This window comes from Taudactylus pleione, unplaced genomic scaffold, assembly GCF_031769625.1.
Source record: "Taudactylus pleione unplaced genomic scaffold, aTauple2 ptg000810l, whole genome shotgun sequence".
Classification (NCBI taxonomy): Eukaryota; Metazoa; Chordata; class Amphibia; order Anura; family Myobatrachidae; genus Taudactylus; species Taudactylus pleione.
In genome coordinates this window covers 2,459,292-2,478,178 of record NW_028285212.1, presented here as the reverse complement: position 1 = coordinate 2,478,178, position 18,887 = coordinate 2,459,292, and the positions used below count along the sequence as shown (strand labels likewise).

General features: G+C 39.1%; 1 protein-coding gene across 4 annotated transcripts in view; it reads left to right on the top strand.

The window, feature by feature from the left end:
• Positions 1-219: 219 nt before the first annotated feature.
• TNNT3 (troponin T3, fast skeletal type) overlaps positions 220-18,887 on the top strand; it is a 49,901-nt gene continuing 31,233 nt past the window's right edge. For 2 of the 4 annotated variants that reach the window (XM_088458130.1, XM_088458133.1), the window contains exons 1-2: positions 12,101-12,167; positions 13,326-13,346. In XM_088458130.1, coding sequence (XP_088314256.1) covers positions 12,116-12,167; positions 13,326-13,346 — 73 coding nt within the window. In that variant the 5' untranslated portion in view covers positions 12,101-12,115. Of the gene's footprint in view, positions 324-4,900; positions 4,937-5,753; positions 5,768-10,384; positions 10,400-11,384; positions 11,406-12,100; positions 12,168-13,325; positions 13,347-18,887 lie in introns of those variants that run through there. The other 2 variants (XM_088458131.1, XM_088458132.1) reach the window with 2 other exon arrangements.

The following is an 18,887-nucleotide window of genomic DNA, read 5'->3' as shown; positions in this document are numbered from 1 at the left end:
CAGACTCTCATACACACAAGGGAACATCTCCAAATTCTGCTGTCCTGCTTAGTCTAAAATTAGTGAGTAAGCTGAGCTTTAACTCAAGTGAGCCCCCTCCCCTATAACCTGTGCTAAGCAGCTGTTCCTACCCTTGTCCAGCCCTTGGTCTGTGCAACTCCTCAACCCCCCCTACTCCCCCCCACCCCCCACAGGGTGTCCAATCCCGTTGGGGTACGGATCACATTTCGGTATAATTGCAAGACATAACCAGGCCGGGGGGTGATTGAAAAGTCTCACAACTGCTCCGACCCCCAGTGCTGGTCTCTGCTCTCCTGCCTCAGGTAAGAGAAGGGTGAAGGGGGCCTGAAATATACCCCTCAACCAAAGGAAATCACTTGGATGAAGGAGGGGAGACAGCACCTAAGACACTGCAATATTAGAGAGGCTCCATAGGGTCTCAGGAGCCACTCAGTAAACAGTGTGATAAATGATCTTTTTCTGATCAATATAGACAATTAGAATGTATTTTCTATATACTATTTTGGGAGTTAAAATGCAATGCAGAGATAACTGATGCTAGGATGATACACAGCTGCAACCAATGCCTGAGACAAAGCTATAGACAGTTGCCAAGGTCATGTTTGCAGACAAGTGTCACTCTCACAGCAAGCTGCAGCCTCATGGTCAGAGAACACAGATACAGAGCAGCAGTGTGACCCCTTATTGCTGTACTGTATTAGTAGGATTCGTCGTATAATCCTTTGGCAGATAGCTGTACAGAATTGCAGAGTGTACTGTAGGAATCCAGGCTGAGCCAAAGAATGGCAAGATCGGTGTCATTAACGTGACCCTGACTGGGCAAATCCAGCTACATTTCATCTGTCACCTGAACGTGCTGTCTAATACACGCCTTGTGTATATCTATCCATCTATCTATCCATCTATCTATCTATCTATCTATCTATCTATCTATCTATCTATCTATCTATCTATCTAATCTATCCATCTATCTATCTATCTATCCCAAACAATTATTTCAAATCTCTCTCTCTCTCTCTCTCTCTCTCTCTCTCTCTCTCTCTCTCTCTCTCTCTCTCTCTCTCTCTCTCTCTCTCTCTCTCTCTCTCTCATATTCATCTATATATCCCTATCAACTACTTCATAGCTATCTATCTATCTATCTATCTATCTATCTATCTATCTATCTATCTATCTTTCTTTCTCATATTTATCTACTATACCCCTATCAATTACTTCATATCTATCTGTCTGTCTATTCTCCAGTTTTCATGCCCTAATGACCTTATTATATTAGAACAGGAGGAAGATGTGTTTAAAGTAAACTAACTTGCTCTCATACCTAAATGGTCTGTGTTCATGTCATAAGCTCTTTACCACATACCCTGCTATCGGCAATGAGAAGTTGGAATATGTGATCCTTAATATGACTGTGTCTAAATGTTACCAATTTAATTTCTGTCTGTATATGTATAACACTGAATATATACACAGAAAGTTGGCTAATAACTGTTATCTTTGTGAGCATTAACAGTAAAATTCAGATATGTGATCAGGAGATAAATCCATCTTCCTATATTGAAGTTGAATCCAGCTGGTTCTGGTCTGTGTATTTCTTTGCATTACTTATAGGATAGCCATCAACGTACAGTACATGCTTTGCAGTTGCTATGTATTGCGGGAGGATGCCCTGAAAGGACACAGTGCAAGTGTGTAAATGTTAGCCTGCTAGTGATAGTATGTGTACAGTAGATTAGGGCTGGTGACATTCTTAGTCCTCACATTCTATATATATTGTTGTCTGAGAATTGTATTGTTAGCTGTTTTAGAGATTGACATATGGTGAACAGGTTGAATCTGAGTAGTTGGTGCCAGCTGTTAGCTGTGTTGGACGGGGAGGTGAGAGATGCCACAGTGAACATGTCTAAAGTGTTACCTTCTCTTCTACTCCTTATCTGGGAGATGTAGCAGAAAATGTGATTATACACAGGGATAACAATTATATAGTACCTTCATGGAACTTATATAGTAACCATCAGAGAACTACAGAGACTGGGGCTTAATTAAGTATTTGAAGGCCCCATAGCAAAAGTTTGTTAGGGCCCCTATGTACCACCATATGTTGGAAAATGTATATAACACATGTAACTATGACAAGGAAGATGGGCCCCCTCAGCTCTGGGCCCCATAGCAGCTGCACCCCTTACACCTATAGAAGTTACGCCCATGTACAGGGATAATTCTATATAATAATTTAAGAATCATCTCAATGTTTTGAAACTACGTAATATCTTTTGAAAAAATAATTCTGATTGGAATATCACGGCCTACATATTATCCCCATAATAACTCCACTCCCAGGTCCAAATCACCTTTAAAGGACATTCCCAGGCGTCCTAAAATAGACAAGAATGCCCAGTTGTCCCAGTCTCGTACCAAGCCGCCCCTCTTTGCCATCTCATGTAACATCTGAGTCATGCGCTCTCAAGCGCTGGGTTCCCAAGTTTTCCTTACAGGGTGGAAACTAAATTAAGCCATACAGTGGCATTATTACCCTCCTTGTCTTGTACTGTATTACATAAGTTTTAATGCAAGATTATAGTTATGAGAAAAAATAAAAATAAAAACTGGTCCCATTAAATTTAAAGTGGAGATTTGTATAAGAGCTATGCATATAACATGGGAGAGAGTGGTATTTGTGCAGTTTCTGGCTTGCAGATATTGTTGTTACTTGGAAGACTTTTATGTTAGATTGCTGATGTCAGATACTGTAACAGGAGGCATCAATGTGTGACACTTCTATCTTTACATTACACATAAATAAACTTACACACTATACAATTATTGAGCTGATCTGCCAATAATCAGATGATCGGCCTAATGTATTGGGGCATATTCAGTTGGGTGCGAGAATAGCAAAAAACCTGAATCTGCGAGGTTTTTCCTGCAGGTGTGGGATTTTTGCTATTCAAATAGGTGCAGATTTTTTCTTTTTTACGCTCCTGGAGATTTTTATTCACGTACCTCCAGAACAAGTGTGATTTTTCCTAAAGTCGTTAATTTTAGGAATAATCAGCAGGACTTGCTCTGGCACCCCGGCGGTACCCCCGAGGACTAATTAAGCAATTGGAAGTTTTCAATTATCTTAATTAGTCCGGGTCTTCTGCAGCAGGGTGAGTATGTCAGTGTGTGTGAGTGTTTGTTACTGTTTGTAAGTTGGTATGAGTGAATGTGTGTGCGACCCCCCAGTTTGTGTGCCCCCCCAGTGTCTTCCCCCCCTGGAATGGGTGCTGAGAGAACTACATCTCCAGCAGCTCTTGCCCCTCCCACCAGCCCCTGGAGCTTCCCAGCAGCCCGAGGGGCTCCCAGCAGCCCCCTCTCCAGCGATAGAGGGGAGGCCACCGGGAGCTGCGGAGACCAACGGAGACCCCCAGACAGGTAAGTGCAGAATTTATTATTTTTATGCAGCACAGGGTTTTCGGAGGTGAAAACCCTGTGTCCACTTTTTTTTAATTGGATAGCGTGGGTATCGAGAGCGCGCATTCCTGCGGTAATAAAAAATGTTACCTCTCTAAACCTTGCGCCTAATTGAATTTGCCCCATAGTGTGTATGAACGATCGTTTTAGCAGTTCACCGATAAAATGGTTAGAAACCATCCACAAACACATTCCTTTGATTATTCAATCTGTCGGGCAAGACTGAAAATCTTGGCCACAATGTTACCATATTGTACAGTGTGAGTGCCTTCTCAATAATCTGCCCATATTCCTTATGCTTTTTCGTGATTACCTCATCCTTGTGGGCGTACATATTCAAATTCAGTGTATAATTTTCCAGGTATTTCATTTAAATTGTATAGTGTGTAGCACAGATTTCAAGGCCCTGATTTTGCTGAAAAATCGTCCCAATTATTGGTTTGATTAAAAAACTGCAGTGTGTACCTAGCTTTGTGCTTGCTGCAGTCTCAGCATTTTTCCTATAGTCCTGTCATTCATAATCACACTCTCCTAAATATAGCCTATACATACTATTTGTCCTATTTTGCAGTAGCGCTGCTATTGAAATAACCCTGTGCTGCAATACACCCTATGTATGATCGCCGCTCACAGTGGCATACTGTATACTGTACTGATCTGAATGTCTGTGACTGAGTAATGCCCACTTCTAAGCAGGGTAGTAATAATGCATTGTAATAGAATATAGGCTCTCAAACTCAGTCCTCAGGACCCCAAGCAGTGCATGTTTCCAGGTCTCCTCACAGAGGACGAGATACATGACGAATCACACTCGCGATGAAATGCATTCCCCTAGTTATCGCATGCATGCCGGCATTGGTGATGCCGGTATGCCGATCACCTCAAAGGACCGCTCTGTCGGTAAGAGCGGCCCTTTGCGATGGAGGGACTTCCGGGTCTATGACCCAGAAGCCCCTTCGGCGTCCGTCTATGCATGCGCAGAAGGACGCATGCACTGCGTGGGGTGCTGGGAGGGATCCGATTGGATCCTTCCCACAGCACTCTGCAGAGAGAAGCCCATAGGCTTCTATAGGATAATGCCATCAGGAAGATGGCATTACCCACTGCAACCAATCGGCTTGGTGCATATGAGAATGCAGTTAAACTCGCATTTTCGGGGTTTGACTGCATTTCTCCCCTAGATGCATCCCGCCCAGAATCACAAGTGAGATAATTAGCTCCGGCTGTGGATCTTTTAAAATGTGTCAGTGAGTAATGAGTACACCTGTGCACCTGCTGGGTGACCTGTATAACGTGACCTGTGTGGGGTCCTGAGGCCCGAGATTGAGAACCTTAGAATATCTGTCTGCGATATGGCTAATAAGGCAAGACACATTGCTTCCAACCAGTTCTAACAGTCCTGTTTAATTCTGTTTCCCTCCAGCCGACCAAAAGCCACCATGTCTGACACAGAGGAAGTGTAAGTATGCCAAACAGCAGGGGTTGCATTTATAAATAATGAGGTTGTTGCTAGACAAATATGATTATGATAGACGTATGATTGATAGGAGTTGTAGTTCATAGGGAAGTCACATGTTGCATCATCCTACAATGTAAACATTTACAGTATTTATATGACACATGCAAAAGCATCTACACCTATATATACTGTGTCTATCTATCTATCTATCTATCTATCTATCTATATATATATATATATATATATATATGAAACAATTGTATATTAGTTCAGGCTTTGTACAAGACTTGATGGGAATTGTAGTTCTCCAAGGGGTACACAGAGGCCATTATCCTGCACTACTTGCTTATATGCACTAATCCAGCAGCATAGTGTCCATGGACATTATTCTTTAACATTGGCATCTATGTGAAACTATCCTTCTTTCCTAATAAAGCCAAAGTCATGATAACAGTAGACCAGACACAATACAAGTTGTATGGCACAGGTATGATGTCAGCCATAGCAGCAACTATCCACTAGTCACTTAGAAGGAGGTTTCTTCAGTAGGATGAGTATAATCTGCACACACATATACAGTATATACTCAGTCATGTCAAATATTTATAAAGATGGAGCAATACAATAGAAATGTGTATTGTGTAATTGAAATTGGCCATATATGAAATAACAGTGTCTTTTTATTCTCTTTCTCTTCCCTTTTTTGTTGCTGTTTTTGTATTATGTCATTCTTTGACTGTTCCATTCCCTATTGTTCCCACCTCCTTCTGTACTCTGTCTTTTCTCTGTACGCTCCAATCGTTCTTCCCGTCACCAGTGAACAGGTGGAGGGTGAGTATAGACCTACATGACAGTATGCACATTACATAGCCCTGGTAGCGTGCATCGGAGGTGTGGAAACTGTGGCTATGCCCAGATGATGTGCTATAGTCCCAGAAGAGGACGTATGATTGATAGGAGTTGTAGTTCATAGGGAAGTCACATGTTCCATCATCCTACAATGTAAACATGTTACACTCTTGCTGAAATTATTATAATGAAGTTATTGCCAGTTTGTACAAAGCATGATTATGCCCCAAAAGGCGCATTTTAGTATACACATCTATGCAAGTGAGCCCTTATTATGGGCTTTATATATTCTGTTTTATACTTCTACAGCTCTATTATTTGTCATAATAGATTCCCCACACTTAAAGAAAACCACTGCTGTAATAATGCAAACACTGCTTATATGTGATGAACTGGTAGCTTAGGTCACATCTGCTGCACCTGTACCTATAGCTTCAAACGGACAGCATGGGCGTTTATAGGCCCAGCCTAGCATTATTATCATTATTATCATTTATTTATAGTATTAGAATTAGTATAGTCTGCCATTAGTATAATACCTATAGCAGGAGGAGCACCACACATCTGAATAGCTGAATGCATTTATGTGTATACAAAATGTTTAAAGTAGAAGTGATATTTCCCACTGAGCATATCATAACGTGTTATTAACATTGTCTCTTACTCATTTGTATCTTCTATACTTGATGACAAATATTAAACCTATCTTCAATCTCCAGCCTCTTCCCAAATTCCAGCAGTGCATGTTTTAAGGATTTCCTAAACAGAGCACAAAGAAATCCTGAGCACAGTCTGCTTTTATGGGTGCCCTTGTATACTAAAATTGGAAAACACTATATATTCCCTCATTAATATTTAGATGTCTCAATCACTCCCCCTATGGAGAGAGAAGGGTCTTATTCCTTTATTCGCTTTAGAAGGAATACATAAGTAATTATATTCATTCGAAAAGTCAAAGTACATCAAGTGTCAATAAATGAACCAACACCAAGTATAGGTGTGAATTTTTTTAAGAATAGATATGACTAGATAATCTGTGCTCGAACAAGGATAACTGTAAACCCTGCTCTAACAGCACTTATTTCATTCCTGCACCTAAATTCCAGACTTTCCTTCTGTACTCAATTCCTTATTCTTCCCCCCTCTCTTGTGTGTTTTAGATAACTGGTTTGATTCCATCACCTGTTAACCAATTCCTTCTCTTCTTACCTTATTAATGTGTGCACTTTTATCTCCTTATTACTGATAAGCTTTCTCCAAGCAAGATCGCCAGTGTAGACGTATATTGCAGTTTAATCCACATCTGCATTATTCATATTTGTGTATTTAAAAATCAAAGCTTTGATCTGCATCATGCATCTCTAATATTAACAATGCATAACTCTCAATCCCACTAACAGGGTCTCTGGTAGCACTGCCACCTGCTGGCCAGTCTGTTCTATTTTATTTAACATTTTTTTACAGGACCTCCAAGGAAGCCACAGATTGTTATTGTCCATTTTATGGGATATATGTGTATCATGTCACTTTCAGTGATGCATATAATACTTTTATTTTTGTCAGAGTATTAACCTGCTACTTTACAATACACCACTCATGTAGATTTAGAGAGAGATGTGGTAAGAGGAATTAAAAGGCACCTATTATTTGGGAGATACTATTGATATCACAGAGACACTTACAGAAAGTATCCTCTTTAATTCCTCTTATGAAGCTAGAACTATACTCATTTACACGAGTTCATCTGTTTCCATGTTGTTTTGCTGCAAATAGATGGATAGCAATTCAGCCTCTAAAACAGGGACCTCCTGATAGATTTATGTTGTGAGGGGGCATTAATGTGCAGGTTCTATGTATACTGCATGTCTGCATAGCAGTGGATTCCTATGCAACCATGCACATATATTTCTTAAATTTGCCCAAATTAAATGACTGAGGCTGAAGCAATGGGAATTAGAGATGCTTGAATTATTAGAACAGCTTCAAACTGTTATCAAATTTGGACGGTTCGAGGGCCAGTTTGATTGTGGGTTTATCTGCCATAGCAGAATTCGCTGTTAGAGTTTGCAGCTAGCAATGAAATGTAATGAAATATTTTATTTTAACAACTTATTTCAATTAAGTCCTATATCTGACAAAGAAAAGTCAGCTTTCACAGGTGGTTGGGCGTCTCCCCATCTACCAATTCCCCCCGATCGGACACCTTAGACGATGGCTTTCCCACGTAAGGCATAGGGAAGCTTATCTAAGAAGGATTGTGGTGATACAGGTACTACTGCAAGCCTCTTATCACTATTACTATCTCAGGATGGAGATAGCAGGGGAACGTTACTGGAAAAAAATGCTTCCTTGAGTAAAACTTTTTTTTCCATTTTAATAATCTGAAAATTATTATTACTTCTATTATTATTGTTATTTTAAGCTATAGTTTAAATTTTGATTGTATTTATTTCGAAAGTGGCATTCGATATATGTAGAATGTTTAAGCTTAATTAATTAATTATTAATTAAGTTCATAGTTCACGTGCTCTGCTTCCATGAAAAATCATAAAAAAACCTAGGATGTAAACTTCAACAAGGGCAAACAATTTTCAAACAGACTCTAAAGCTGGGTAAACACTAGACAATCGTCAATCTTGCCGATGATCGGGGCGATTTAATTTCGCCCCAGACCATGCAAGATTGCTGATACACACTAGAAGATTTAACGTACGATGGAACGATCACTCATTCCACCTTCCTTTAAACTACACAGCCCCACATGCGATATCGTGTGATTGGCCGTGCAACACGGCTGATCACACAATATTGCATGCGACCAGTTAAAGTGCGCAATCGGGCATATATACTGCACGATTTACGTTTCAATTTTACTCAAAACGTAACATCTTCCAATTTATCGTGCAGTGTGTACAATGAACCAGTTTGCCTTTTTCCAGTCTACCGAGTTTTAGTTTAAAGCTCGAGAATTTACGAGTATAAAACATATTCAAGCATCTCTAGTGGGACTCGCAGTCTATGTTACTTGTCGCTTTTGTCCTTGTTTACTGTACATCACGTTTTCATTTTCTTTTATATCCACACACAAAAAAGAAGAATACGAAGAAGGTAAATGTATATACTCATCCTAATCTGCGCATAGCTGATAATCAACCCCTAATCTGTAACATGCTATTCCCGGATTGATGTCCCGGGTTTCTCTAATGTTTGCTAGCTCCTTCACTTAAAAAAAAAAATAAAGAAAAAAAATTAACACAGAACACTACTAGAACGTATCGGCAGTGACATTTTTACGTTCTCCAAACTCTGTTTTTCCTATTAACATTTTTAGGCTTCGCCCTCTGAAAAACATGGTTTTTAGCCATACTTGTGAGCGTGCTGTGTCTTTTACCTCATCAAATCCTCACTCCCACTTATTCGTTATAATAAAATCTATGGGTCAGTTCGAGACCCTACTTTCATACCACACCCACAAACAAGATTACAGTGTCATCCATATATAAGTAGATATAAATTAAATGGTACTGTGTCTGAGCACTAGCTAGAAATGTTAGCACCTGGGGCAAGAGGCAAAATTGATGCCTCCTACCCATTAACTATAATCAAATTAACCGGAAATATTCACTTCCACACACACCCATTCAGGTTTACAGCCTGGGTGGTTGCTGATATCACACAGTCCCAGTTATGGCCCTGATAGGTGGAGTATAGTGTTTGGTTAAGGTGTACACAGCTAGCATGCAGAATTCACCTTTCAAGTTTATCATGTACAAATATCGACAATGACAGCCCAATATCACAAGCTTGTACAAAGATTGATACTCCACAGCTGTATCATGAAGATGGTATTTCAAGCACAGCTTTCCTGTGATATGCCTAATCATAAAATAACACACATAGGAACACATTTGTTTGTGACAATGTTCTTAGAGAGATTGCACAAAGCCACATAACCAAAGGCTTCATTAAGGTTTACATATGTAGCCATTTTGTTGAAGCATTATGACATGCTATCTATTAACTTCTTAAGAACCAGAAACATCACCATGACTGGTTATTAGCATTTTGATATGCCTCATTCTCACAATAAATATCTCTGCTGTGTGGTTCAAAAACAGGTTTTCTTAAAATATCCATTCACTTCCATACTGACAATGTCTGAAAAAACCATTATGGGGTGAGTGGGACTGAGGAATTATACAGCATGATGATGTAAATCCAGTAATATTTTCCATAATACCATAATTGCCGTTTCATTCCAATAACGATAATTTTACATTAACCAGCTGAGACTGTTATATGTAGTTGCAGTAAGTCCAGGTCTACTGTGCATGTCAATTGTTGTCTGTCCATATGTTGTCATGTGTAAACCACTGACTTAAGTACATTCAAAACACCTGTGGTTGCGCTGGAAGGAATATTATTATTTTTTTTATTACTGTGAAGGTGGCTGGGATTACATGGACTATTGCAGGTTGTGTAGTTACTTTCTGTGCTGCAGATGTCACCGTAGGTCTGTGTGACTGCTAACGTGTTTTGCTTTGTCTGTCTTCTCGCTTCTCCACCCTGCACTTGTCGCAATATCAAAATATCTGGCAGAAGAAGCCCAAGAAGGTATGTTACTTAGGTCATTAGCTGGGGTAACCTTGGGCTGGGGGGTTGTGTGCACAGAACATTGTGGGTAAAGGTTGTGTTTCTTCTATACTTGTGTGTAGGGAGACTTTCATACATTGCAAAGTAACCTATATAGAGTTAGGAAAATCAAATATTAATTGTGAGAAGTCTACAATTATAGAATTAAGATAACTTGGGGGAATTCAATTATGACCAATGTGCCGTCAGAACAGTCTGGCCAAGACCCTCAATAACCAATATGTTTGTTCATATTTCTTTGCACCCCATAGAGAAAATGACCGAAGATTTCCTACGGTATAAAATGTAGCCAAACAAGTACAACTAACGCTAGTAAATAACATTATGGGTGACCACATTCTTTGGAAAATCTTTGCTGTTGCATACACAGCAGAGGCTGACGTTTTCTCAGCCAAAACACATTCATTTTGAGTATGCAACTTTGAATTCAGAAGGGATAGGCAGAATGCACCTCATTGATGTCCATAGCTTCTGGAGAATTAATCGGATGCATTCTCATAAGCTTTGGTTAAAAAAAAGTCTGCCTCCATTGTGTCTAGGCAGTAGATACACTTTTCAGCACGTTCAACAGGAATGAGGTCCTATCTGATGAGACTAAGGGGGAAATGTATCAAATTTTGGAGAGAGATAAGATGTAGAAGTTGCCCACACCAACCAGTCGGCTTCTAATTATCATTTTACAGACTATGCTAAAAAATTACAGAAGCTATTTGACTGCTATGGACAACTTCTCCAAGATTTTATAAATTCCTCCTAATCACTGAATAACAGGGACATTTATAGTTTCTCAATGTCCAAGTTCCCATGTGCTCTGTGGCTTAGCCCCCATGTGTCCTGTGCCATTTTGGCTTCTTGGCAGCAGAAAGAGGCTCGTCTAGCTTGTTTGGCTTGTTATCTCCTCCATGTTATAATTAATATTCCTCTCCCTAATGCTTTTCCTGCACAGTTGAAGAAACCCAAGAGGAAGGTATGTGATCTGTTTCTCACCCCACCTCCCCATAATCACATCTAAGGTGAATGCACCAGGCATCCCATTTCTACATGATCTGTCAGCATATTCACCTATATACATTTGAATCCAGTCACATTACCTAAGTGCTTGTGCTGATAATGCTTGCTTTGCGCACTAGTACATAGGGAATAAGAGTCTTATATAGCATTTGACAGTTGAGATGTGCTTGCTGGTCTATATGTGGGAGGTGCTGCATGGGGCACGCTTTGGATCCAAGACCATGTGACAGACCCAAAATTTTGCACTTTGTGGCTAGTACATACAAGATCCAGTAACATTAACTAGGCCTAATATGCACTTTCCTGTCATCGTAGACCTAGCCGAGTAATTTTACCTGTTGATTTCAGTGTCAAACACTTTACCAGCATTAGAAATGATGTACATGATATTATTATTATTACCAAATATTTTTATGAGTGCAGCCTGAAAATCTGCAGCTCAAATAAAGCTCTTTCTAAAGTTGACAAAAACATTGACAGTCTGCATCCTCTTATACTGCAAGTACCTATTATTGTGCCTTGGCTTTCATGTTTCCTCTCTCCTTCCTGCCTTGCCTTCTAATATGTCCTTCGCCCCCTACCCCATTCTGGCTGTTGCGTGACTGCTTGAACTATGCTGCCTTGCCAATGCTACCTACTTCAGAAGAAGAACAGCCTGAACAAGTAATGGAAGAGACAGTGCAAGAGGAGGAAGGTTATGAGGGGGCAGAGGAGGAAGGTAAGACTGTTAAGTGACCTTCCTCTGTTGGCGATAACCCACATAGGGCCTCCTAAAGTTCTGTCCGTCCCAAATCATGTGCACAGAACATCCAACCAGGATGTATAATAGATTTATTTATTTATTGCACAATAGATGTATAATAGATTTGGATGTATAATAGATTTATTTATCTGTTATCCTCTAACAGAAGACATATGAGAACCAAATAGTTTACAGTTCTGAGGCTTACCTACATAGCAACTATTTTCCCCGATTTACAGTGAAAAGTAACAAAAGTGATTTTTGTACACACGCAAATATGCGTCCATAAGGTTATGTTTCTGCATTTGAAATCTGACTTGCGCGTATTTTAAGATATCATATAGATAATGTCAACATGAAAGAACTGAAAGAAATTTATGCCTCTTAAAAGTTGTATCTTAAAAGTGTACATGTAAGTTAAAATTAGATGCTAGGGGGCACAGCTGGCTTGTACAGAAATGACATATGAACACCCCTGACCTGTCTTTCCTAGTTCTAGTTGGTACAAGTGTAGGATCCGCTCAACTGAGAATACAAGCCTAAGTTGTGCGCATGAACAAAGTTTACACAAGTCGCATTGTAAGTGGAGAAAAGAAACTGAACATCACATCAGGCCCTATGAGTGCGAGGAAGTTTTAAAGATAGTTCATCTGAGCTAAAAGACATGTAACGTGCTATGCCTCTGCTTGTTCGAATGCTGATTTTGCATGGCATCTGCATTTGTCACACTGGAACATTAAAAAATATAGGTTCTCTTATATAAACAGTGATCTCACTACAGGGAATTATAGCAAACCTGTGTATTACAAAAGTCACTGGTAAGATGTGTCTCAGGCAAAGGCAGTAACTTAAATTTGGATCATGGTGAGTACAGATTTAGTTTGCTGAGAAATCAGAGGAATGAAGGCTAAACTTTATTTTGCTCACAAGAAATAGTTTGTATTTAGTGTATGTAACTCACGTTGGGGAAAAAAACCAACTCGTTACCCCCTGGTAACAGTGTGATGCAACCAGAAGTTCTGTGCATGGGGAGCCTGCTGTTCCGGAATTTAAGGTTGATAAGGTGACGTCATCATGATTTCTCACACAGAACAGTGGGAGCTAAGTGATCTAACAATCTCTTTTCACTTACAGGCTACGGCGAAGAATACGATGGTATTTCAATTGCACATTTTTTTTCTCCTCATTTGCCTTGAAGTCTCTACCTTTTCTTATTAGATGTATCAGGCTGAGCCAAAGACCCATAAAGCAGTGATGAGCAAAAGATTATTTATCAGGGGTCTCATTAGCAGACCATGATCCTACAACGGACACTATACCATAGCAGAGATACTCCTGCTGACATATTGAGATCACAGCACCAACATAAAGTGTTATTAATGCCCAAACAGTTAACCTATAGCTGAATAGTCAATGAACGACACATCACAATCCATTCATGGGCTAACTTGTTATTATGGACCAAAGACCATAAATCACACATGAGATATCTGGGTTCCCTTTTGCCCATCACTGCCCTTAAGCAATCTGGGACTGCAAACATCATTTATTTACTCATGTTTTGAAACTAGCACTAAATCCTTCTCACAAAATTGAATTTAAAATGAATTGTTCCCACTGATACAACATATGGTTGCATCATTGGACATAAAATAATTAGCAATCCATATGACTGAGAAAAGATGTATGTCTGTTCCAGAACACATTATTGAAGTATTGGCTCAGCCTGTTTTCCATATTCTTTACTTATTTACTAAATACATTTTCCCTTATTTCTCATCCTACTTATGAATGAATTGTTGAAGAGATCTGCAGATCATTGGCACGTTCTTTATATGCCTCCTCCCTTCCCTCCTTTTCACCAACAGCCTAATCTCCTGTCTTCCATGGACCTGAAGCCTAATTTAGTAACTCCTAATGACCTACAGCATCTCTCTTTCTCCATGTCCCTCTTCTTCTCTTTCTTTGTCTCTGTTGACAATTTACAAAATACACTTCAGTCTTTCTTATTTACCTGAAATGACCTGAGCTAGTCAGAACATTGGTGAGAGGGTACAAAATATTGTATATAAAAACATCAAAAGAGATTTAAAGGGGATACCTTGCACAGATAACAATATGAGAAATAATAGCAAGCTATTCAGTATAGAGCTACAATTAGCCATTACAGTCAGGTATCACCTGTAATCTTAGTCATTCACCAACTTAGTCTGTTTATTACAATTTGAAGCTCTCTATGATGTGCTTTTATGTACATTACTACTCAACAGCCTTATTTTTACTTTTTCACTAGTGTTACATTCCCATCTTCACACCCGTCTATAATTTTACCAACAGCTTCACTTTCCCATTTACCTATACTGTCCTATCAACCTACAGCTTTGCTTTCATATTTACCTACAACCACATTTTTCCATCTTCCTACAGCTTCAATTTCCATCTATCTATAACTTTAGTTTCACTTTCCATTTGCTTACAACTGCACTTTCCAATCTGCTAACAACTTTTCTATCTACATACAGCTTCATGTTCCCATCTAAATGCATCTTATTTTCCTATTTGCCTTACATTCACTTTTCCATTTACCTCCAGCTTCACATTTCACTTCTCTATCTGCCAATAATGTCACTTTCTAATCTACCTATAACTTCACTTTCTATCTCCTTACCACGTTATCATCTATATGCCTGCAACTTCAGTTTCCCACTTATATGCCTGCAGCTTCACTTTCCAATCTATCTGCCTACAGCATCATTTTACAATTTACCTATATCATGTCTGTATCACTTTTCCATCTGCCTACAGCTTGTCCCATCTATCTACAGTGTCACTTACTATTTACCTATAGCTTCATCTTCTATGTTCTTACAGCTTCACTTTCTACAGTATCTGTTTTATTTTGCTCTTTTCTATTTGCCTACAACTTCACGTTCCTCAAAGTCTATAGCTTCACTTTTCTATTTTCCTAAAATGTTACTTTCCCATCTATATGCCTACGCAACTTTGATTTCCCACCTATATGTGCCTGCAGCTTCACTTTCCCATATATCTGCCTACAGCATTATTTTACAATTTACCTATAGCTTCCATTGTCTCTCTGTCTGTAGTTTCACTTTTCCATCTTCCTACAGCTTTTCCCATCTATCTACAGTGTCACTTACTATTTACCTATAACTTCATCTTCTATGTTCTACAGCTTCACTTTGTACAGTATCTGTTTTATTTTGCACTTTTCTATTTGCCTACAGCTTCACTTTCCTCAAAGTCTATAGCTTCACTTTTCTATTTGCCTAAAATGTTACTTTCCCATCTATATGCCTACACATCATTATCCTATATGCCTAAAGTGTCACTTTCCTACCTACCTACAGCTTTACATAATTTTTGCCTGCAAATGAACTTTCTCTTCTATAAATCTTAACTTCCCTATCAACCTCTAGGTTAATTTTCCATCTGCCTATAGCTTCACTTTTTATCTGCTGGTATCTTCCTACAACTCATCTCAACCTTTCCATCTGCCTACAGCTTCCGTCTAGCTACAAATTCAGTTTACTATATACCTATAGCTTTACTTTCCATCTGCCTGCAGCTTCACTCCTCTATATGTCTGCAGCTTTACTTTTCTATCTGCCTACAGTTTCACTTTCCTAGCTACGTATAGTTATACTTTCCCATCTTTCTGTCACTCATTTTCCTATTTACCTTCAGCTTCACTTTCCTGTATGCCTCATCTTTACTTTCCCATATGCTTACAGCTTCACTATCCAATCCACATATAGCTTAACTTCCTATCTGCTTACAGTTTCACTTTCCCATCTATCTATAGATTAACTTTTCTATCTTCCTGCCTTTTCAAATTCCCATCTACCTATAGTCTCACTTTCCTATCTAGCTTTAGCTTCACTTTCCCATCTATATACAACTTTTCTTCTGTCTAAAGCTTTTGTTTGCCCTTTTCTATCTGCCGACAGCTTCACTGTCCTATCAAGCTATAGATTCACCTTCATATTTTACCACAGCTTCACTTTCCCATCTACGTCCAGCAACACTCTTCTGCCTGCCTAAAGCTTATCTTTCTCATATGCCTAAAGCATCACTTTCCATCTTCCTACAGTTTCATTTCCTAATTTACCTGCATGTACACTTTACCTTATGCCTTCAGATCCATTTTTCCTTCTATAGCTTCACTTTCTCATTTTCTACAACTTCCTATCTACCTACAGCTTCATTTTTCCATCTACCTACAGCTTTACTTTCCCTCTGCCTAAAAGTTCCTATCTACCTACAGCTTCATCTTGCCATCTGCCTACAGCTTTACTTTCCCTCTACCTACAACTTCTGATCAAACTTCAGCTTCATCTTCCCATCTACCTAGAGCTTTCCTTTGCCCACTACCTGCAATTTCCGATCAAACTCCAGCTTCACTCTCCCATCTACCTGCAGCTTTACTTCTCCCTCTACCTACAACTTCCTATCTATCTACAGCTTCATTTTTCCATCTACCTACAACTTTACTTTCCCTCTGCCTAAAACTTCCAATCTACCTACAGCTTCATCTTCCCATCTACCTACAGCTTTACTTTCCCTCTACCTATAACTTCCTATATACCTACAACTTCATTTTCTCATCTACCTACAGCTTTACTTTCCCTCTACCTATAACTTCCTATCTACCTGCAGCTTCGTTTTCTCATCTACCTACAGCTTTACTTTTCCCTCTACCTACAACTTCCTATCTACCTACAACTTAATTTTCTCATCTACCTACAGCTTTACTTTCCCTATACCTATAACTTCCTATCTACCTACAACTTCATTTTCTCATATACCTACAGCTTTACTTTTCCCTCTACTTACAACTTCCTATCTACCTACAGCTTCATCTTCCCATCTATCTACAGCTTTACTTTCCCTCTACCTATAACTTCCTATCTACCTACAACTTAATTTTCTCATCTACCTACAGCTTTACTTTCCCTATACCTATAACTTCCTATCTACCTACAACTTCATTTTCTCATATACCTACAGCTTTACTTTTCCCTCTACTTACAACTTCCTACCTACCTACAGCTTCATCTTCCCATCTATCTACAGCTTTACTTTCCCTCTACCTATAACTTCCTATCTACCTACAACTTAATTTTCTCATCTACCTACAGCTTTACTTTCCCTCTGCCTAAAACTTCATATCCACCTACAGCTTCATCTTCCCATCTACATATAGCTTTACTTTCCCTATACCTACAACTTCCTATCTACCTACAGCTTCATCTTCCCATCTACCTACAGCTTTAATTTTCCCTCTGCCTAGAACGCCCTGTCTACCTACAGCTTGATTTTCCCATCTACCTACAGCTGTACTTTTCAATCTACTAACAACTTCCTATATAACTGCAGCTTAATTTTTCCATCTACCAACAGCTGTAGTTTTCCCTTTACCTACAATTTCCTATCTACCTACAGTTTAATTTTCCCATCTACCTACAGATTTACTTTTACTCTGCCTAAAACTTCCCATCTACCTACAGTTTTAATTTTCCCTCTGCCTAAAACTTCCGATCAAACTCCAGCTTCATTTTCCCATCCTATCTACAGCTTTACTTTTCCCTCTGCCTACAACTTCCTATCTACCTACACATTAATTTTCCCATCTACAGCTTTACTTTTCCTTCTACCTACAGATTAATTTTTTCATTTACCTACAGCTTTACTTTTCCTTCTGCCTACAACATCCTATCTACCTACAGCTTCATTTTCCCATCTACCTACAGCTTTACTTTTCAATCTACTAACAACTTCCTATCTAACTGCAGTTTAATTTTACCATCTACTCACAGATTCACTTTCTTATCTACCTATAGCTTCAGATTCTAACTGCACTTTTCTACCTTTCCACAACTTTAATTTCCTATCAATCTATATCTTTACCAACCCACTTGCCTACAGCTTCACTTTCCATCTATCTTCCTAAAGTTTCACTATGCCAGCTTCATTATGCCATATTCTTAAAGCATCACTTTCCCATCTACCTAGTTTCACTTTAGCTTCTTCTTGCAGATTAATTTTCCCTCCTATAAATCTACCAATAGCTTCAGTTTCTCTTTTACCTACAGCTTTATTTTCTATCTGCCTGTAGCTTCTCTTTACTATGCACATATAGCTTAATTTTTCTTTTTGCCAACAGATTTAATTTTAATTTTTCATCTCTCTACAGCTTAATGGATTTACTTTGCCATTGTTCTACATTTCCATAAGCCTTTAGCCTCACTTTCCCATTTACCTACACCTGCCTGAAGCTAATATTTGCACCTATCAACCTGCCTACAGATTCACATTCCTATCAAAGATACAGCTTCACCTTTTCATTTTCCCACAGCTTCACTTTTCTGTCTGCCTACAGCTTCCCTTTCCCATATACCTACAGAATTAATTTTCTATCTGCCTACAACTTCACTTTCCCATCAACCTACGGCATCACTTTTTTGTCTGCCTACAGCTTTACTTTCCTATATACCTACAGCATCACTTTTCTATCTGCCTACAGCTTCACTTTCCCATGTGCCTGCAGCATCACTTTTCTGTCTGCCTACAGCTTCACTTTCCCATCTACCTGCAGCATCACTTTACTGTCTGCCTAGAGCTTCACTTTCCCATCTACCTACAGCATCACTTTTCTGTCTGCCTACAGCTTCC